At 42.7% G+C, this 22,334-nt stretch overlaps 1 protein-coding gene across 1 annotated transcript in view; it reads right to left on the reverse strand.

The window, feature by feature from the left end:
- Positions 1–22,334, reverse strand: part of LAMA5 (laminin subunit alpha 5) — a 258,524-nt gene that overhangs the window by 96,126 nt on the left and 140,064 nt on the right. The window contains exons 26-34 of the mRNA XM_081949680.1: positions 20,494–20,647; positions 17,508–17,668; positions 14,088–14,196; positions 10,340–10,437; positions 7,825–8,026; positions 6,860–6,986; positions 5,533–5,672; positions 4,335–4,450; positions 1,513–1,721 (exon numbers count right to left, since the gene is read on the reverse strand). Coding sequence (XP_081805806.1) covers positions 1,513–1,721; positions 4,335–4,450; positions 5,533–5,672; positions 6,860–6,986; positions 7,825–8,026; positions 10,340–10,437; positions 14,088–14,196; positions 17,508–17,668; positions 20,494–20,647 — 1,316 coding nt within the window. The remainder of the gene's footprint in view (positions 1–1,512; positions 1,722–4,334; positions 4,451–5,532; positions 5,673–6,859; positions 6,987–7,824; positions 8,027–10,339; positions 10,438–14,087; positions 14,197–17,507; positions 17,669–20,493; positions 20,648–22,334) is intronic.

Here is a 22,334-nt window from a genome sequence, read left to right on the forward strand (position 1 = left end):
TTACTGTTGTAATTCTGAGTTAAATTACTGTGGTTCATTGAGGACTACCTAAACACTGTGCTGCAACTCAAAATATTAATAAAAGAGAGACAGATTTTTAGCTGCTTGTCATTCAGGCCCGCTTCTGATAATTTCACATTGATTTTTCAGTCCAATTTATTATCTTGAAAAGCTTGCTAAAAGGATCCTAGGGAAGAAAATTGCTTTAGGGACCTGTACTAAAATAAAAGCAGTTAAGTTAACTAACAAACCTGCTCTTGGCCTTCAATTTATTTATGGAGTACCTGAAGTGAACCCCAAATTTTTCTTGGCAGACAGGAATAAAACGATGGCCTAGAAATATGAGCAAAATGTTGCTTCTCGCGTACGAGATAACAGAGTAACAGAGTTGGAAGGGACCCTGGAGGTCTTCTAGTCCAACCCCTTGCTGAGACAGCTATGCCATTTCAGACAAATGATTCTGCAATCTCTTTTTGAAAACCTCCAGTGTTGGAGCATTCACAATTTCTGGAGGCAAGTCGTTCCACTGATTAATTATACTCATGTCAGGAAATTCCTCCTTAGTTCTAGGTTAGTTTTCTGCTTGATTAATTTCCATCCGTTGCTCCTTATTCTGCCTTTAAGTGCTTTGGAGAATAGGTTGACGTGACCCCCTCAAATATTGGAACACTACTATCTTGTCAACCCTAGTCCTTGTTTTCATTAAACTAAACATAACCATTTTGTTCAGTTGTCCTTTGTGTGTTTTAGCCTCCAATCCCCTAAGTATCTTTGTTGCTCTTCTCTGCATTCTTCTAGAGTCTCAACATCTTTTTTACTTCATGGCACCCAAAACTGAATCTAGTATTCCGTGGTCTTCCCAAGGCATTATAAAGTGGTATTAACATTTCATGTTATCTTGATTCTATCCAGGGATGGGGTGGGATTGAAAAATTTAAGCAACCTGTTCTCTGCCCGGTTGCTGATGGGCGTGGCCATGGTAGGCGTGGTCTAGTTGGCCTCCTGCACCATGGTGAAGGAGGGGAATGCGTTTTCACCCTCTCTAGCTCCAGAAACTTTCCTTGAGCCTCCATGAGGGTGAAAATGTCATCCCCCGGGCTCCGGAGGCCAAAAATGGGCCCATTTCTGGACTTCTGAAACTTCCAGGAGGCCTGTTTTTCGCTCTGCCAGATCCCCCAAATGGGTCCCGCACTTACCTGGCATCCAAAACGGGGCCACGAGGAGACTCCTGGGGGGGGGGGGCGGAGCAGGGTCGACGGGGCCAACCAGTCCTTGGAACTACCAGTTCAGCGAACCAGATGTAAAATTAGCATCTGGTTTGCCCAAACCGCTCCGAACCGCCTGAATCCCACCCCTGAGTTTAACCCTCTGTTAATGCTGGCCCAGACTACATTGGCTTTTTTGGCAGCTGCAGCACACTGTGGTTCATATCCCTTAAGATTGTCCACTAGTACAAAAATTATCTCTCTCCCACACACACGCCTCTCCCTCCCCATAAGCACAAATACTCACATCGGCAATTGGGAAAACCCCAATATCCAGTGGCACAGCGGGAACATTCGCGCCCGATGATATTGGACTTGCATGTACATTGGCCCCCAAACGGCTCACACTGGCTCGAAACTGCGCCAGCCTCATGGCAATGACAAGGTTCGGCCCCGTTGTAAAAAAGAGAAATGGAGATGGCAGAGTCCTGGCAGAACCTGGATGAAGTTACAGGGCTGCGGAGAGAGAGGAAAAGTTTTGTGCCGGGTCTCAATGCGGTGGAATGTCTACGAATGTTACTTATTAATGATTTTACTATTTGTAAGGTAAAGGTTAAGTGTACTCCTTAATTAAAATGTGGAGCCTGAAAAATGGCACCCAGTTTGCTTTTTTGCAAGCACGAAGGCTAGACGAAGAAAGAAATGAAACAAGGAGCACTTCAGGACAATAAGAGGCACACTCAAATACTGCTCATAAAATGAATACAGAAACTAGATATTAAGAAAGCTAAATACATACTATAAAGCTCAGTTTCTTGAGTCTGTTTACGTATTGACTGACCTATCCTGTTAGATATGGAACCTATTTTCGGTAATGTGTGGCTGGCCAATTCAAACTAACAACTCTCTCTCTCTCATTGTTTGTCTGTCTGTCTGTCTGTCTGTCTGTCTGTCTGTCTGTCTGTCTGTCTGTCTGTCTGTCTGTCTATCTGTCTGTCTATCTGTCTGTCTATCTATCTATCATCTCTATCATCTATCTATCATCTATCTATCATCTCTATCATCTATCTATCATCTATCTATCTATCTATCATCTATCTATCTATCTATCTGCCGTATTTTTCGGAGTATAAGATGCACTTTTTCCCTCAAAAAAGAGGCTGAAAATCTGGGTGCGTCTTATACACTGAATTCAGCATTTTTTACCTCCCGAAACCCCGCCCCCCCTTCACCAAAATGGCCGTGCATAGCCTTTAGGAGCCTTTCAGAGAGCTCCTGGGGGCTGGGGAAGGCAGAAATGAGTGAAAAATGGGTCGTTTTTTGCTCAATTTTGCCTCCCCCCCAGCCCCCAGAAGTACTCTATAAGCCTCCTAAAGGCTATGCATGCCCTTTTTTTGACAAAAAACGAGCACGTTTTTGTGAAAAATGGACCATTTTTTGCTCGTTTGGGGGGGCACCCCCCAGGAGCACTCTGCAAGCCTCCTAAAGACTATTCGTGCCTTTTTTTGGAAAAAAAAAATAGGGCCCTTTTTGTGAAAAATGGGCCATTTTGGGGAGGTTTGCAGAGTGCAAAATCTTTTTTTTTAATTTGCTTCTTCAAAATCTTGGTGCATTTTATATTCCAGTACGTCTTATACTCAGAAAAATACGGTAAATCATGTGATCTATCATGTCCCAGGTAGCAGACCTTCACCATTGCATCCTCTTCCCCATGGGAATGAGGTTCCCCCTGAGATCCATATGGCTCCTATCCTGATGGCATTACACAGGGGTATAAACACTCAGCTGTTCTCCCAGTCCTTCGGTTAAACTTGCTGGAGACCCTGCTGCTGAATGTTAAATGTTAGTGGGATATTTGGAGAATATTTATCTGGTTCTTCTTTTTACAGTTTTCTGAGGGGAGGGTTGTGCATTGCTTCTTCTTATAATCTTTTTATCTTGCTTAGTCTATTGTAGGATGCTCAGAGTGCCTTACGACTGAGATGCACACTGTTGAAGCAAATAAATAAAGCTAATCACGTAAGGCAGGAAGGATCAAGCTGGATCTTGTGGCGGGGGGGGGGGGGAGGAGATAGTAAGAATATTTGGAGTCAGGAAATGTTGGCAGGCTTGCACGCTTAAAACAACAACGTTTCCAGAATTCACTTCTGCTCCGTGCTGAGAAGAGCAGGAGTAAAGTCAAAGCTTGTGTCAGCCTCTGTATCACTTGCTTGCTATCGACTGCCATAATAAAGGGGGGAGGGGGTTTCGGTATTTGGGAGGGGAAGAGTGCTGGAGGAGATGTCTCTGAATGAAGAGGGAGTTTTGCTCTCACCATCTTCTGCGCATGCAGAATGGTCTTGTTAGGTCTGGTCCAGGTCAACCGTCTCTGCATACCAGATGGATGAAGCCACCTGAAGATGCACCCCACATGATACCTTCAGGGGCCGGAGATTGGACATTCAGCTTGGGGTTATTGGCGGGAGGGATTTGGGTAAACTTTTGATATGGACAATTTTGCGGCTTTAGCCTCAGATCTTGCTTTATTTTCATTGCTATCAATTCATATCCAGTAAAAGTACCTTTTCTCTAAAACAATGGAGTTGGGGGGGGGGGTCCTTTCTTGGATTTTGAAGGAGGCATGACTGACAGGTTGATAGGTTTCCAATGTGGTCTTGCTCAAAACAGAATTCCAGCTTTTGTCAAGAGCTGGATTAAACTCATGCAGGGGAGATCCCAGACCACAATCTTATCCAGACTCGAGATCTTGTCATACTCATATTGAGTCTAGATTATTGATAGGGCAAGTGGAAAGGCCAAAGAATCCAGGAACTTCAGCCAAGGTCCTAACAAAGCTGTGACTGGATCACTGTCTATATAGAATGGGCAAGGATCAAGCCCTGAGCAACGGTGGAAATTTAATTATGGGGCTGCTTATTTCTTATCAGGTCCCAGTTCTATTAAAATTATTTTTGTGCCTGTGGGAGTTTGAGGAGTCACATGCAACTGTTCACTGGTCCGGAAGGACTCTCAATGAAAGAACAGAAGATCATATAAAACCTCTTAATGGGTGCTTCCAAACCAACACTGGGGATTGGTTCTAAAATTTAGAGAATTTGAAATAACCCAGATGCTTATTTGCAATCTCACCTGATATAGAAGCCATTGGCTCCGCAGCTGCTAATGAAATCGTACGATTTGTCCAGCGGCTCTTCCGAAAGATAGTTGGAGCCATAAATGCTTTCAGGAACCACAAGGATATAATCCTATAAATAACCATTAAAAAAAATCCCAATTAGTCAAATTATTCAAAAGTGCAGCTTCTCATTTAAAAACCGAACTTCCTATAGAGATGCTACTCTTTGCCTGCTTTACTGCTACTCTGTGGGAGTCACATAATGTACTTCAATATCTTTGACATGAATAGATTGAAAACTGTTTTGCTCAGATTTTTCAAGCCTTCTTCTTGGACAAAGATCGAACAATGGACAATTACCATAAAGCTTTCGTTGTGGTAATACAGGATTTAGTCTGAAGTTAACAGAACAGAGTTGGAAGGAGCCTTGGAAGTCTTTTAGTCTAACTCCCTCCTCAAGCAGGAGACCCTATAGTATAGGGTTTTTAAGAAGGGATTGCACAACCATTTTTGTACCATTGCAGAAAAATGATTGTCCAATTGCTTCTTAAAAACATCAGTGTTGGACACCACAACTTCTGAAGGCAAGTCGTTCCACAGTTTATTGTCCTCAATGTTAGGAAATTTCTCCTTAGTTCTAGGTTGGTTCTCTCCTTGATTAGTTTCCATCCATTGCTCAGGAGCTCCGTTTTTGCTGGCAGAGTCATCGCAAGCTGCTCTTTCGCTGTTTCCAGGGTGGCCCTGTGGGCCAGATCTGGCCTGTGGGCCTTGGGTTTGACACCCCTGTGCGAGAGCAACGATCAATTTCCTAATCACTGTGTGCTTAACTTTTAAGATAAATTGAATTTCCAGCAGAGAAGCTAGAAAAGCAGGTTCACAGAAAGCAGACAGATCCAGACAGGGCAACAGACTGATTTCAGATGCCAGAAAAATTCCTTGCAACAAAATGAGTCAAGCTGTACTTTTATTAGATAGTGAGCAGCACTGCCTGGTGCCCATAAATTATATCATGCTGCGGTTAGAAAGAGAGAAAAACCATGAAGAAGGAATGCTGGTTATGTCCTTAAATGACTTGAGACCAGATGAGCAGAGTTCAGCCTTAAAAATTTGCATTTTACCTAAAGATATTCTGGTGAGAACAGATTTTTAGTTTATCTGATTAATTGTTTGAGTGAACATTCAAAGACAAGAATTTTTAAGACGGGAACATACCAACCAAAGATGCCGGTCTTCTGGCACACGGATTATTACACTCAGATCATTTTCTGTGATATCCAGAATGATTTGGTTCTCTGCAACCACCAGACTCCGGCAACCATATCCGTGTGGGCAGAAAGTAGCATTAGCTTGTCCTGAAAAAGTCAGAAAATAAACCTGCTCCAATCAACTGAATTTGTTTTGCTTTTATTCCAAGGGGTGTCCAATTTTGGCAGCTTTAAGATTTGTGGACTTCAGCTCCCAGAATTCCCCAGCCAACATTCCCTAGCCAACTCAAAAAAAGGGATGGATTTTCCTCAGTTTAAACTGAGGCATGATACGGTTGAGGATTGCGTCTGGTAGCATAGAGGTTGGACAATTTCTAACCTTGGCAATTTAGAATAGAATAACAGAGTTAGAAGGGGCATTGGAGGTCTTCTAGTCCAATCTCTTGCTTAGGCAGGAAACCCTACACCACTTCAGACAAATGGATATCCAACATCTTTTTAAAAATGTCCAGTGTTGGAGCATTCACAACTTCTGGAGGCAATTTGTTCCACTGATTAATTGTTCTAACTGTCTAGAAATTTCTCCTTAGTTCTAAATTGCTTCTCTCCTTGATTATTTCTACCCATTGCTTCTTGTCCTACCCTGAGGTTCTTTGGAAAATAGTTTGACTCCCTCTTCTTTGTGGCAGCCCCTCAAATACTGGAATGCTGCTATCATGTCTCCCCTTGTCCTTCTTTTCATTAAACGAGACATACCCAGTTCCTGCAACTGTTCTTCATATGTTTTAGCCTCCGGTCCCCTAATCATCTTTGTTGCTCTTCTCTGCACTCTTTCTAGAGTCTCCACATCTTTTCTACATCGTGGTGACCAAAACTGAATGCAGTATTCCAAGTGTGGCCTTACCAAGGCATTATAAAGTGGTATTAACACTTCACGTGATCTTGATTCTATCCCTCTGTTGATGCAGCCTAGAAGTGTGTTGGCTTTTTTGGCAGCTGCTGCACACTGCTGGCTCATATTTAAATTGTTGTCCACTAGGACTCCAAGATCCTTCTCACAGTTACTACTATTGAGCAAGGTACCACATATACAGTACTGCACCTGTGCATTTTGCTTTTCTTGCCTAAATGTAGAACCTTACTTTTTTCACCATTGAATTTCATTTTGTTAGATAGCGCCCAATGTTCAAGTCTGTCAAGATCCTTCTGTATCTTAAGCCTAAACTTTAAGACGTGTGGCCTTCAACTCCCAGAATTCCTCAGCCAAACATGCCCAAGTATCCACAACATCTAAATACAGTTTGAAAACAGACCCACCACACTCTGTCACTCACCCTGCCAAATCCGCCCTCCGTTGATCAACACTTCAATAGGGAAAGTTGGGTGACCAGGCTGATAACAATGCAGGATGAAAGCATAGCGTCCTGGGCTCTGAATATGGCCGTTTAACACAACAGCTGTCTGGAAGAAAAGCAAAGAGGAAAATCTCTTGTGGTGTCACGAATTTCTATTTCAAGTCACTGTTATGGTTCCAGAGTTTCTTCCAAGAAACTGACATAGGGATAAAAATGGATAATATTGTATTTATCCTGCAGGTATTTTCCGTTTTCGCTGGCAGAAGCACCATGGGCTGGTCCTTCGCTGTTTCCACGGAGGTCCTGCAGGTCAGATCTAACCACCCTACAGTTAAGTTTGACACCCTTGCCCTAGGCTATTCACTAAAAATTGTTCTGCGCATGCGCAGAAGCAAAAAACAAGATGATGGCATCTACGGCGGCGCCCGGAGAACTGGTTTGGGGGTGTGGCAGGCCTGGATTGCTGCTGGTTCCAGCAACCCAGGCCACAAAACCACTACCAGTTCAGTTAAACCAGTCCGAAGTGTTAGGAACCCACCACTGCTCGCGCATCACGTTGGGGCGGGTGGGCGGAGCCTCCTGCAGCTTCCACTACCGGTTCACCCGAACTGGAGAGAACCGGCTGAATATCGCCTCTGTTATAAAGCTTGTATTATTTTACAATGCAGACCAACTGATTCCCGATTCCTATGGCTAGCCAAGGATTGCATTGTTTTATACTGTACTTGTGAAACTTCGCTGTATGAAATTTTACACACTTTTTCAACACACTGTTAGCAGCCGGAGTTACACCATGTTTAGCCCCATAGAAAACTTCCAAGAATGCAAAATAAAATTATACAAATGACAAAAAAAACGTAAGTTACTCCAAAAAAAAAAAATCAATCTTCCAATAAAACTATGACCTCTCCACACTTCGGCGGAGTGTCCCAAAACATAGTTACCTGAGGCGCCCTTAAGAAAATAAGTTTTGCAGAAGTGTCTCTCAAAGTTGGTGGTCGAGGTGCAGAAGCTGGGAGACTGCCTTCTGGTGGGATGCTAATGGCATGAATTAGGGGCAAGTCTGGAGCAATGCGTAGCGGCTGTCCTTCCTCCAGGACAACCGATTGTGAAATCTTCTGATATCTTGATGGGACACAGGAACTACTGAGGACGAAAACAAGAAGAGCAATCGGAATTCTACAGTCAAGAAAAGGGCCTGCTGTTCTAGCCAGACCTTGACATCAAAGGAGCATTGAGAGTAGCTGTAATGCAAAGCAAAGCAAAGCATGGAGGGTTGATTTTACTAAGGTCACTTTCATTATGATTCTTTTGATCTTCCATGGATGCTCTTTTGTCTTCCCCATTTAACTGCAATCAAGTCCATTTGTATGATAGCCTTTTGGCTCTGAGACGCAAAACAGAGGAACAAGAGGATTGTAATGAACTTACATCCGCTCCTCAGCCTAAAAACAATTTGAATGTTCTGTTTGGTTCCAAGAGTGAAACAATATAAGTAGGACTCAATTTATGACCATACTAGCTGATAACCCGGCGCTGCCTGGGTATTTATTTATTCCTACCCTCTTTCCATGAACGTCGGCACAATTTCTAATATTGGATTTTCCCTCTTACCTGAGGGAGTCCCTTTGTGGAGTACTGTGAAGCCGTTACCATGGCAACTCCACAGCTCTGTACAGTAGAAGCCATTTTAAGGCAGTACAGTAGAAGCCGTGTTAAGGCACAACAGGCTCTTAACAGACCACACACCCCAAGGGGTTAGGGGTGTCTTACCCCCACAGTATTTGTTTCCAAAGGGTAAGAAATCTGTGTATCAAGTTTGGTTGAAATTGCTCGAGGCGTTCCAGAGTTATGCTGGAACATACACACACACACACACACACACACACACACACAAACTCACACAGCCATTTTTTATATATAGAAGAAGACAATTGAGCTCAACATTTCTCTTATTAAGCAAGACAGTTGTTAACTGAATTTTGCTTCATTTTACAACTTTTCTTGCCACCATTGTTAAATGAATCACTGCAGTTATTAAGTTAGTAACACGGATGTTAAGTGAATCTGGATTCCCCACTGACATTCCTGGTCAGAAGGTCGCAAAATGGGATCGCAGGATCCTTGGGATGCTGCAACCATCATAAATCTGAGCCAGTTGCCACGGGTCCGAATTTTGATCCCGTAACCATGGGGATGCTGCAATGGTTGTAAGTGTAAAATGTTACTTTTCCCAGTGCCGTTGTAACTTCCAACTGTCACTAAATGAATGGTTGTAAGTCAAAGACTACCTGTACACATTTTCCTTCATGGACATTGCAAGAAATATTGTTTTACGGGCCTTTTAAACTGTTTCAGGATTTTTTGCGTTATGATAGATAAACACTTTTCATAAATTAATTAAAATTATCCCAAAACAGATTGCAGATAACAGAAAACAAAGGCTACCACAAGTCATTATCAAAACAGGATGTTTAAACAGGCTGGGGGGTGGGGGGACCATTTTCCCTCGTCACTCTATATAAGGAAATCAATGCTATTTTAAACATGGCAAATACCATATTTTTCAGACTATAAGACGCTCTGGAGTATAAGAAGCACCTAGCTTTTGGGGAGCAAAACAAGAAAAAAAAATCTGCCTCTGCCTCCCAGCATCCATCCGATATTCATCTGGCTAGTTTGCTGCAGCCCATTTGCTGCCACCACCCTTTCGCCGCAGCCCATTTTGCGCAACCCGTTTGGCGGCAGCACCGCAGCCCATGCTAGAACAGCTGATTGGCATCCCACCAACCCCCCCTTCCGCTGCAATATTTGCTGTATAAGACGCACAGACTTTTCCACCCACTTTTTGGGGGGGAGTGTGTGGTATACTCTGAAAAATACGGTAAATAAATCTACCAAAAATGGTGCCATAGATCATTCCTGTATCAACCACAATCCTTTTCATTTAGATTTCCCATGGCGAGGACACAGCGATGGTCACAACTCCAAGGTCATAAGTAACTTTTTTCAGCACTGTCATAACTCTGAACAGTCACTAAATTAATAGTCATACGTTGAGAACTCCATGAAATTAATAAATTAATCATTTTACAGTTTCTTATAAAAATAAAGCAAAGACTAACAGAGTTGGAAGGGACCTTGGAGGTCTTCCAATCCAACCCCCTTCTCAAGCAGGAGACCCTACATCATTTCAGACAAATAGCAGCCTGGAACATCAAACAGGAAACCCAGACAACATACCAGACATCGCAATCATTGTAAACACACACTTGAAAAATGCTTTACGTGGCATTCCTACAATGATGCAGTCCTAATTAGCTCTCATATTTTGTAAACAAGCTGTTTATTGCTTATCATCTTTTGAACCCCAGGTTAGCCACTTAAGAGTTGCAATTTGCGAATTGGGTGGTCATACAAATTACATGAAAATAAACCAGTAAAATAAAGGTGATTTACCTGTTCAGCGATAACGTTCCATGGGTACTGATGCAATGAACTTTTGGCTCCAAAAACTCCAGAGTGAATTGCTCGTAAGGGACCAAGTACACTTTGTACTAAAGACAGGGGAGGGGAAAAAGGGATGAAAAAAAGAAGAGGATTTAGGGGTTTTTTTCCTGGTGCAAAAATCGGTTCTGTAGAGATGAGGTTGAATGCATAAAATAAGGGTAGGGAATTATGACACCTTTATGACTTGGGGACTTCAACTCCCAGAATTCCCGAGCCAGCACAGATGCATAAAACAGGAGTGGGAAACTAGGGCCCCTTTATGACCTGTGGACTTCAACTCCCAGAATTCCAAAGCCAGCATGGCTGCATAAAACAGGGCTGGGGGATTATGATCCCTTTCTGACTTGGAGACTTCAACTCCCAGAATTCCTGAGCCAGCATGGCTGCATAAAACAGGGGTGGGGAATTATGACCCTTTATGACCTGGGGGGACTTCAACTCCCAGAATTCCTGAGCCAGCACAGATGCATAAAACAGGTGTGGGGAACTATGGCACCTTTATGACCTGGGGGGACTTCAACTCCCAGAATTCCTGAGCCAGCATGGCTGACTTAGGAATTCTGGGAGTTGAAGTCGACAGGTCATAAAGGGGGCCCTAGTTCCCTACCACTGACATAAAAAAGACTAACTTTGCTACATTCATTCATTCATATTTGTTTGCAAATAACAGTGTGCAATAAACGGAAACATCTCTTGGTTTAACCGCAACAGACCTTTGGAAAAGAGGAGTGGGAGGGAGGTTTCCCAACAAAGAAACTGATTAGTCATTCTCTTCCTGCTATGGCAACACATTCCCTAAGCTTTGTACACCCCTCCCAGGGTTGGGGGGGGGGGTGTTTGGAGGAGGTAGGAGGATAAGAAACCTTCCGGGAGGGGGAGGCAGGACCCTCTCTTCCCCCCCTTCTTTTGTTCACTGAACGAAGATCAAATGGAGCAGAGAACAAGCAGCTGTTTCTGTCAATTTGCTCTTTTGAGAGAGAGAGAGAGAGAGGGAGGGAGAGGGAGGGAGAGGGAGGGAGGGATGGTTGCGAAGCAAAAGAGCAGTTCACTTCAAATACTGTCTAGGGTGCCACTTAGAAAGTGGATGCTTTCTGTTGCTCAGCAAAACATCTAAAGCAAAGCCAAGAACCCACAAAGGGGAGTGAATGTGAAAGGTTAATGGCCGAAATTCCCATTTCTGCAATTGGACAAGAAACACTTCACGGTTGTTCCTGTGAGCGGAGTTACTCCTACGTGTTTATTATTAGTTTCAGTTTATTAAATTTATAAACCGCCCCCTCTCCCCGAGGGGACTCGGGGCGGTGTACAGACAGAAGTAAAATAAAAGTGTAGCCACTGCCGCATAACATGCAGCCAAAATAAGCTTTGCACTGACTCTTAATTACATCCAACAATGGCTCCCGTCCTGTGTAATCAAGAGATGGTATTCAGCCGGTTCGGACCAGTTCGCCCGAACCAGTAGCGGAAATGGCGCCCACCTGCCCTGGCTCTATGCCATCCTATTTAGGCACGTTTTCGAGGCCGGGCGCAGGCGCAGAAGGTACACGCGCGAGCAAAGCACATGCATGTAAAGGCCGGGTGAATGCGTGGAAGGGGCACGTACGCGGCAGAGCAGTGGTAGCAAAATGTGAAACCCACCACTGCGTGTACCCTAGATATGCGGCTTCAGATAATGCCAAGCAATTCATTCTAATACGTAACTGTGTAATTGGCAGAGACGTTTTGTCTTTACAGGGTGGTCCTCGTTTAGCGACCAGAATTGGGGACTGGCAACTTGGCTGTGAAGTGAAGCGGTCGCCATGTGAAACCTTGACTGTGCTTAGAATCTTACTTCAGCTTCACTTTGCTTTGCTTTACGGACCTGCAAAGGACCTCATAACTGGGAGGACTGGTTGCAAAGTTACACTTTCGTTACCATTATAACGGTAAACAGTCATTGTCTGCCTCTCCTTCCAATTAGCCTTCTGGAAACATATACTGGTGTGTGTGTGTGTGTGTGTGTGTGTGTGTGTAAGACATTCCTAACACCCCTCGGTGTGTTTGTGTGCTTCTGTCCTGGCATGCAGGTGGCACACACAGCCCTCTCTGCGGGCACATGAGCCATTGCCCCAGCTCAGCTCCACCAAGCATGTGTGTGCGCCTCCCATCGGTCAGCTGATTTTCAGGTGTCTGCCGCGTATGCATGCTTTGGGAGCGCAGGGGTGTGCGGAGATACCCACCCACCCCCGCTGCCGCTTTTTGCCCCAGGGAGGCCTATTAAGCCCAAAATGGGGCATTGGGGGGGGGGTTGTGCCTGCATGCACGGGGGCAGGGTGTCGCGCGACACTGTAGATATATAATTCACTCCTTTTCCTAATATAGGATTAGGATAAATAAATACCCGAGCAACGCTGGGTTATCAGCTACTATACATATATTTGTGGGATTGCAACCTGTCAGTTCACAAGAACTGTGAAGAAGAGAGTTCACAGTAATTGTGAGTATTGTACTCCTATAAATAACAGTTGTTGCATAACATCCAGCTATAATGAACCTTGCACTGACTCTCAATTGCATCCAATAAAGGCCCCCATAGAATCCAGATCGACTTCTTTTGCATGATGAAAAACAGTCCATTCTAAAAACGGTGTAATTGGCAGGGAGCTTTAGTCTTTACAGGCAGTCCTCATTTAGCGACCAGATTGGGTCCTTAAGTGAAGCGGTTACTAAGTGAAAGCTTGCCTGGGCTTAAAATCTTACTTTAGCTTCACTTTGCTTTACAGAACTGCAAAGGTCATATATGTGAGGGCTGGTTGCAAGGTTACTTTTTCATCACGATTGTAACAGCAAACAGCCGTTGTACGAGATTAAATAAAGGACTTCCTGTAATAAACCAACATTTAGATGAAATATTAGATACTGAGCGGTAAGGAGCACTGCACAATCAGTTTTATTCTGAGACTGTTCACGAATACCGTATTTTTCGGAGTGTAAGATGCACCTTCCCCCCCCCCCCCCCCAAAAAGAGGGTGAAAATCTCGGTGCGTCTTATATACTGAATACAGCTATTTTGGGCCTTTCGAAACCCTGCCATGTGCATCCTGTTTTTTGCAAAAATGGACGTGCAGAGGGTTTGGGAGGCCTGCAAAGTGCTCCCGGGGCAAATGGGCCAGTTTTTCACAAAAACAGGGGTGGTTTTGCCCTCCGCAGCCCCTGGGAGCGCTCTACAGGTCTCCCAAACCCTGTACTGACACCGTTTTTGCAAAAAACCACCATGCGTTGTGTTTTTGCCCTTCCTGGCCCCCAGGAGCACTTTGCAGGCTTCCCAAATTCTCTGCACGCCCTGTCACAATAAAAGGGGCGTGCAGAGGGTTTGGGAGGCCTGCAGAGTGCTCCTGAGGGCTGGGAAGGGCAAAAACTTTTTTTTTTAAATTTAACTCTTCAAAATCTTGGTGCATCTTATGCTCCGGTGCCTCTAAATAAATGGTAAACGGTACGGTAAATGTCTGATGTTCAACAGTGGGATTGGAACGGACAGGATATTAACATAAGCAGTTCGATGCTTGTCTTGCCTTTTCTGGATCCAAAATTATTTTTCAGTTCCAACCCTTCTTTCCCCTCCCATGCAAGTAATAGTTTAACCATCCTAATTTAAAATGCTCAAAGTTCCATCGGATAGTTGTGCCTCTGCTGGGAAAGCTCTCCTCGTAAGACTTACCAGGAAGAAGCGGGCCTGACCTGCCGTGAACTGGACTCTCGCTTCGGTGTCGAGCTCAAATGCTGCCAAGCGGTTTTGAGAATCGACAACGATCCCACGGCAAAGGAAACTGCGAGACAAAACAAAAAGAAGTGGTTAAACTCAAGGGTGGCATTTTCCCAGTACGTCTTTCCACTCCCACTTTGTGTTTTAATATACTGATTAAAATATACCGATCACGATTATAACAGCAAACAACCATTGTACAAGATTAAATAAAGGGCTTCCTGTAATAAACCAACATTTAGATGAAATATTAGATACTGAGCTGTAAGAAGCACTGCACAATCAGTTTTATTCTGAGACTGTTCACGGATACCGTATTTTTCGGAGTGTAAGACACACATTTTTCCCTCAAAAAAGAGGGTGAAATCTGGGTGCGTCTTATACACTGAATTCAGCATTTTTGGCTCCCAAAACCCCTTTGCAAAATGGGCTGTTTTTTGCTCATTTTTCCCCCTTCCCAGGAGCACTCTACAAGCTCCTAAAGGCTATGCATGCCCTGTTTTTACAAAAAATGGGCTCGTTTTTGCCGAAAATGGGCCATTTTTTGCTCGTTTTTGCCCCCCCCCCCCAGCTCCCAGGATCAGTCTGCAAGCCTCCTAAATGCTATGGCTGCCCTTTTTGTGACAAAAAACGGGCCGTTTTTGGGAGGTCTGCAGAGTGCACAAACTTTTTTTTTTAATTTGCCTTTTCAAAATCTTGGTGCGTCTTATACTCCAAAAAATACGGTAGATCCGTTATGACCTTTGAATGAGTTGAGTGACAGCAGGGAGATGCTTCTGAAGGATATCCCAGGGCCTCGTTTCCTATCGTTAAGGTCACACTCTGTATCCCGATTTGCAAAACCAGCAGTTCCAGACAGGGTAATCCATCCATCCTGGATGTAAACACTGTCCAGTTGTTTAAATAGATCTTCGAAGGTCAGGATGTGCGTGCTATTTTCGTCTCATACATGGCTTGTCCTGAGGATGTGGACTTTGGGCCAGATTGCTGCCTCGGATATTTACAAGGCTGGGAATCTTAAACAGCACATTACATCCACCCCCAACTGCGGTAAAGGCTGATGCAGATTACAAATAGTCCTTGACTTACAACAGTTCATTTAGGACCGCGCAAAATTACAACGTCGCTGAAAAAAATCTGGAGCTCGATGCTTGTCTTGCCTCTTCTGGGCCTTGTGACTTATGAAAAAAGTGACTTATGACCGTTTTTCGTATTTGCGACCGTAGCAGCTTCCCCGTGGCCACATGATTTACATTTGGGTGCTTGGCAACTGACTCATATTTATGACGGTTGGGGCTGTGACCTTCTGACCAGCAACGGCAACAGGGGAGCCGTATTCACTTAACACCTGTGTAACTAATTTAAGAACTGCAGTGATTCACTTAACAAATGTGGCAAGAATGGAGCAAAATGCACTTAACAAATGTCTCACTTAGCAACATAAAATTCTGGGTTCAACTGTGGTCGTAAGTCAAGGACTACCTGTAGTCAATCCTCAAGGCATGGACTATTTGTAAAGTCATAAATGATTTCACCAAAAGGTGTCAGAAGTCAATGCTTTTCTTTTTCTTTCCCCCTTATCAGTGGTGGGTTCCGGATCCCGTTCCAACCGGTACGGTTGGAACGGGGCCGGCGTCACCCACATGGACGCGCACGGTGCACGCATGCATCGTACCTGCCTGTGACGCCCCCGCAAGCCTCCGCGACACTTCAGCTGCTCGGCGGAACGTCACGCGGGCACCGTACGTGTCATGCACATGCGCGGAAGCACCAAATCCTTAAGAGACAGCTTCCTCCGGAGCACCGGAATGGTATCTGGTGCTCCAGGCAGGCTCTGGTACGCCCGTACAGGGGCGTACCGCCTGCAACCCACCACTGCCCCTTATCCTACACTTTCTCCTTTTCCCCTGCTATTTTCTCTTTGTTCTATATTTTACACAAGTAGTCCTCGATTTATGACCACAATTGAGCCCAAAATGTATGTGGCTAAGTGAGACATTTGTTACGCGAGTCTTGCCCCATTTTACAATCTTTTTTGTTTACTGAGTTTTGTGCCATTTTACAAACTGTCTTGCCACAGTTATTAAATGAATGACTGCAGTTGGTGAGTTAGTAACCCGGCTGTTAAGTGAATCCGGCTTCCCAGTTGACTTTGCTGGTCAGAAGGTCACCAAAGGTGATCACGTGACCTCAGGACACTGCAACCGTCATAAATATAAGTCAGTTGCTAAGCCTCTGAAATTTGATCATGGGAGCATAGGAAAGCTGCAATAGTTGTAAATGTGAAAAAACGTCTTAAGTCACTTTTTTCAATGATGTTGTAATTTGGAAAAGTCCCTAAACAAACTGATGTAATTTGAGGGCTGCCTGTGTTATAAAAAAATTAATATTTGATTAATTAACCAAAATACTATAAATAACAATTCTGAAAATTCTACTTGAGTCCAGTTTGGAAAATCAAAACGGACAAAGTTTGAATGGTTAAAGGTAGTCCTCCATTTATGACCACAATGGAGCTCCGTGACTAAGCCTTTCTTGCCACAGATTAAATGAATCACTGCAACTGTTAAGTTAGTGACACGGTCGTTAAGTGAATCTGGCTTCCCCACTGACTTTGCTTGTCAGAAGGTCGCAAAAGGAGATCACATGACCCCGGGACACAGCAACCGTCATAAATATGAGCCAGTTGCCCAACATCTGAATTTGATCACGTCACCATGGGGATGCTGCAATAGTCGTACGTGTGGGGAAATAGTCATAAGTCACTTTTCTCAATGCCATTGTAACTTCAAATGGACACTAAACAGTACCATATTTTTCGGACTATAAGATGCAGCGGAGTATAAGATGCACCAAGATTTTGAAGAGGTAAATTTTAAAAAAAGTTTTTGCACTCTGCAGACTTTCCAAACCCTCTGCATGCCTCATTTTTTGTGAAAAACGGGGCATGCAGCGTTTGAGAGGCCTGCAAAGTGCTCCTGGGGTCTGGGGTGCAAAAAAACGAGCAAGAAACGGCCCGTTTTTTACTCGTTTTTGCCCTCCCCATCCCCCAGGAGTACTTTGCAGGCCTCCCAAACTCTCTGCACATCCATTTTTGCAAAGGGGGGGGGGAGTTTCGGTAGGACAAAAATGCTGTATTCAGTGTATAAGACGCACCCAGATTTTCACCCTCTTTTGGGGGAGGGAAAGGTGTGCCTTATACTCCGAAACATACGGTAGTTGTAAGATGAGGACTATTCAAACAAATGGTTACAGGTTGACCTGCATTCTAAGTTTAAGAAGTTTGATTGAAAATCTGGAGTAACAGTAAAAGGAAAGACAAGAAAAGATTATTAAGTCCACAACCTCCCCTTGTCTTCTTATTTGGGAACATACCTGTATGTGCAGGTGTATATCGTAAGAGTGCCCAGCCGAGGAACCTTCTGTGGTGTGCTCACAGATACCTCAATGGTCTGTGGGGTATCTTCATTCGCATACTCCATCAGAAGCATGTATCTCCCTGGTTGGGGTACAGGAATTACCAGTTGTACTTCCACCTGTTGAAAAGGAAAAAGCGGAAAGGTTTGGGCACACAGCTTCTTCATAAAACCTCATATGAGCCATTCCTTGGCATAAGATTTTTCTTCAGATTTTTCTTCAAGTGTCTTTGGAGATTCTCAATCATCCAGGTCACACCTGTCCCAAAGGTGTTTTTTCTTTTTTTTCTTTTTAGTAATAATGCGGTTGTTGTTGTTTTTTTGTTACAAATTTTAAATTCCTTTTACAAAGTGTTGTCTGGGTTTTCCCACCTTTGTACAGTCTCTCTTATACATATATTTTTTTTGCATCACATTATAGCAACAGGTGGAAACTAATCAAGGAGAGAAGCAACTTAGAACTGAGGAGAAATTTCCTGACAGTTAGAACAATTAATCAGTGGAACAGAAGTTGCCTCCAGAAGTTGTGAATGCCCCAACACTGGAAGTCTTTAAGAAGATGTTGGATAGCCATTTGTCTGAAACGGTATAGGGTTTCCTGCCTAGGCAGGGGGTTGGACTAGAAGGCCTCCAAGATCCCTTCCAACTCTACTATTGTATTATTGTATTACCATTCCAATTTCAGCCCCATTATTTTCTTCCCAGATTTCCATCTTAATTTAAATTCTTCTTAACATCTAGACTGTATCAATTTTTTGCCCTTTCAGAAAAATATACCAAATTTACCATTTCATTTTCTATTTGTTATTCTAATTTCTATATGTAGCATATATTATCAAATCAATTTTAAATATAACAAGCATTTTACTTAATTGGTTATCCACAATTAACAATGTTCTTTTATTTAACTATATATCATTAGCAATGCTAACATACTTCATTTTCTACCAATACATCTCTTCTTTCCCTTCCTCCTTTCCTAGCCATTTTCTCTTAACTCATCTCTTGCTCTCTCCCAAAGGTGCTTTTTCAAGAGGCAGCTGGACTTTCTGGTTTTTCTTTGAAGACGTTTCGCTTCTCATTCAAGAAGCTTCTTCAGCACTGGCTGAATGGTGGGGAATGGAAGGATTTGTGTTTCTTGCAGACAGCTGGCCCTTTGCATCCTTTTAGAGGGTCGTTGAGGCCACTTGGAGGTTTATCTATATCATTCAGGGTCACCTGAGTATTGCAAATGGGTGTGAAGCCTTCTTGGAACTGTTGAAAGGACTGAGACACAACATTTTCAACAGTTCCATTCCATTCCTTCCATTCCCCACCATCCAGCCAAAGCTGAAGAAGATTCTTGAATGCGAAGCAAAACCTCTTCAAAGAAAAACCAGAAAGTCAAGTTGCCTCTTGAAAAAGCATCTTTGGGAATTTTTTTCAAGGCAACATTTTCAGGAAACTCCTTGTAGAAGACATATGGGACAACCAGGACTGATGTATGTTTGTCTTCTACTAAAAACATAAGAAGCAGCATTCAAATGAAGGTTTTGACCCTTACTCAAAAATAAAAGTTCAACTCCAGCATTGATTTGAGATGCGTAGGCAGCCAATGGTGTAGCTTAGCACGAGTCTATCAGAAGTAAGAGACACAGTATGGGCAAAAAACTTGGGCTATATGATAGAATTAGACAAATGGCAAAAATTTTGGAATAGAATCTATAAATTGACAGTGGCCACTGCATGTAAAGGAAACCTTTACAAAATGTTTTATAGGTGGCATTTGCCACCGACTAAGTTAGCAAACATGTTTAACAACATGTCCACCAAATGTTGGAAATGTAATCAGACTCCAGGTACTTATTATCATATGTGGTGGACATGTGTGAAAGCAAGGAAATATTGGAGAAAAATACATACATGGTTGTAGAAGATAATAAAGCAACACACAGATCTTAAACCAGAAATATTTTTGTTAGGTATAATACCAGGAAACTATGACAAAAGAACTATATACTTAATGTTACATGTATTGACAGTAGCGAGAATTGTATTTGCACAAAACTGGAAAAATGAGAACACCCCAACAGATGAAAATATAATCTGGAAAGTATTGGACTGTGCAGAGATGGATAAATTGACATTGATAATAAAAGATAAAGGAGACACTGAATACTATTTAACCTGGAATACGTTTAAACAATGGTTAGAGATAAGAGGTATAAATTAGATGAAGAAAGAGTATTGTTAGGCTTCAGTAAAATATGAATGTTGTTTATAATTATATGTAAGTTAATATATTTAATAGGAACAAAAATAAGTGAATATTTTTATAAATATGATTAGAAACTATTTTGTTATATTATTATTACCACTATCGGTATATGTGGTTTTTTCTCTCTCTCTTTCTTTCTTTCTTTTTTGTAAGATGGTATGCCCGGACAATACACTGTATTCAAAATACTGATATATAAATAAATAAAAACTTGACTAAAAAAAAAGAAATAACAGACACAGATAGACTTACAAAATTAAATAACTTTCCCCCAAAAGGTATTGGTGTATCCAAGAAAATATTTGTAACTCAGGATTGACCTATGAGGTCCTTGGTGCTGTCTTGAGCTTATTTGTTTGATTACCCAACTGGGTAACATCATCAATGCAAACCCCACTCCCACCAAACACTGATGATGGTACCTAGTATGGTAATGAAATGTCTATCTTAAGATATATGTGTGCATATGGGAGATAGAGAGAGGGAGGGGGAGAGAGAGAATGAAAATTCAAAGGATAGTTCTAATGGTGGCCCATCAATGGCTGCCATCTTTTTTTTCCTTTTTATTACTTCATAATATAAAATAAAAAAATACAAAAACAAACATTAGGAGAAATAGGTCTCAGAAATCGTATTTCTTACACAGAAGCTTTAACTAAAGATTTTACGTGATTATGGAATTACTTACATGACTGCCACTACACTGCACCAATTTGGGGACGGTAGGAGAAATCTGCTCTACAGGGCAAGGTCTTGGTAAGTTGTTGTCCAACTTGCACAAAGCATCTTCGCCTGACACAAAGGAGAACTGCTCCACAGGCATGTACTTATATAGGAAGCAACTGGAAAAAATAGAAAACAAAGTTTTAAGCCCTAAGGTTCAAATACCCGTCAAATGAGTACCAAAAAATATCAATATTAACATTTTATTTAGTTTGCTGACACAAGTGCCACACTTGGAATACTGCATTCAGTTTTGGTCGCCACGATGTAGAAAAGATGCGGAGACTCTAGAAAGAGTGCAGAAAAGAGCAACAAAGATGATTAAGGGACTAGAGGTTAAAACATATAAAGAACAGTTGCAGGAACTGGGTATGTCTAGTTTAATGAAAAGAAGGACTAGGGGAGACATGATAGCAGTCTTCCGATATCTCAGGGGTTGCCACAAAGAAGAGGGAGTCAAACTATTCTCCAAGGCACCTGAGGGTAGAACAAGAAGCAATGGGTGGAAACTAATCAAGGAGAAAAGCAACTTAGAACTGAGGAGAAATTTCCTGACAGTTAGAACAATTAATCAGTGGAACAGCTTGCCTCCAGAAGTTGTGAATGCCCCAACACTGGAAGTCTTTAAGAAGATGTTGGATAGCCATTTGTCTGAAACGGTATAGGGTTTTCTGCCTTGGCAGGGGGTTGGACTAGAAGACCTCCAAGATCCCTTCCAACTCTGCTATTGTACTGTAAGTGTGTGTGTGTCTGTGTGTGTAAGTATATGAATATGTATATGTGTGTATATGCGCAAACAACACATCTGGATATATACATACCAACGTACAGATAAAATGGAACTAGAACTCACAGTCTCCTGATTTTTATCCTGGTGCCTTAACTACTAGATCAAACCGGCCAGTTTGATCTAGTAGTTAAGGCACCAGTATTGAAACTAGGAGACTGTGAGTTCTAGTCCCACTTTAGGCATGCAAGATGGCTGGGTGGCTTTGAACGAATCATCAAGAGACTGTGAGTTCTAGTCCCACCTTAGGCATACAAGCTAGCTAGGTGACTTCGGGCCAGTCACTCTCTCTCAGCCCAATCCAGCTCACAAGGTTGTCGTTGAGGGGAAAATAGCAGGAGAAAGTTGTATCAGATAAGTTTGCTACCTTGAGTTGTTTGTGAAAATAATAAAGGCGCGATACAAATAATCGTAATTTTTTCCCCAGCAAGTCTTTTTTTAAACACTGAGAAGGTTGCGCCGGGGAAATCAACCGATGAAGAATGCTTGTCAGGTGTAGGCAGGCCAAAATCAACAGTGGATGTGGCCAGAGCATTATGCGGCCAAAACTGTCTTTGTTTCTTATTTTTCCCCCTCCGTTCCCTTTTCTGTCTTCTCTCTCTGACACCGCTGTTATCTCTCTAGCTCTTCCTAACACCATTTCTCTTCTCTCTCTCCCCCGATATGGCAATCCCTCACTGCATTTAGAAAGAAGAAGCAATCAGACAGGCCTTACAAAAAAATGGTGTCAAGAGGTTGACATTGCCCATCACTGATCAAGGAGAAACATTTCACATATTCTTTCAAGTTTGCCTTTAAATTGCCAGAAGCAAAAAATAAAGGAAGGGACAGATACAGTAGAATTTGCCCTAGTTCTTCCTTCTACCTAAACTTAAGAGGGCTACTTGGAAAAAAATGAGTCTTTTATAGGCCCAAAATAAAACCCAGAATTCATTCAATATTCCCTTTGTACTTCCAAACATAGTTAACCCATCAGTTCACAGGATTTAAAAAGTATATGTTATGAGTATTACCATATT

This window comes from Natrix helvetica, assembly GCF_964273705.1.
Source record: "Natrix helvetica genome assembly, chromosome: 3".
NCBI classification, from domain to species: domain Eukaryota; kingdom Metazoa; phylum Chordata; class Lepidosauria; order Squamata; family Natricidae; genus Natrix; species Natrix helvetica.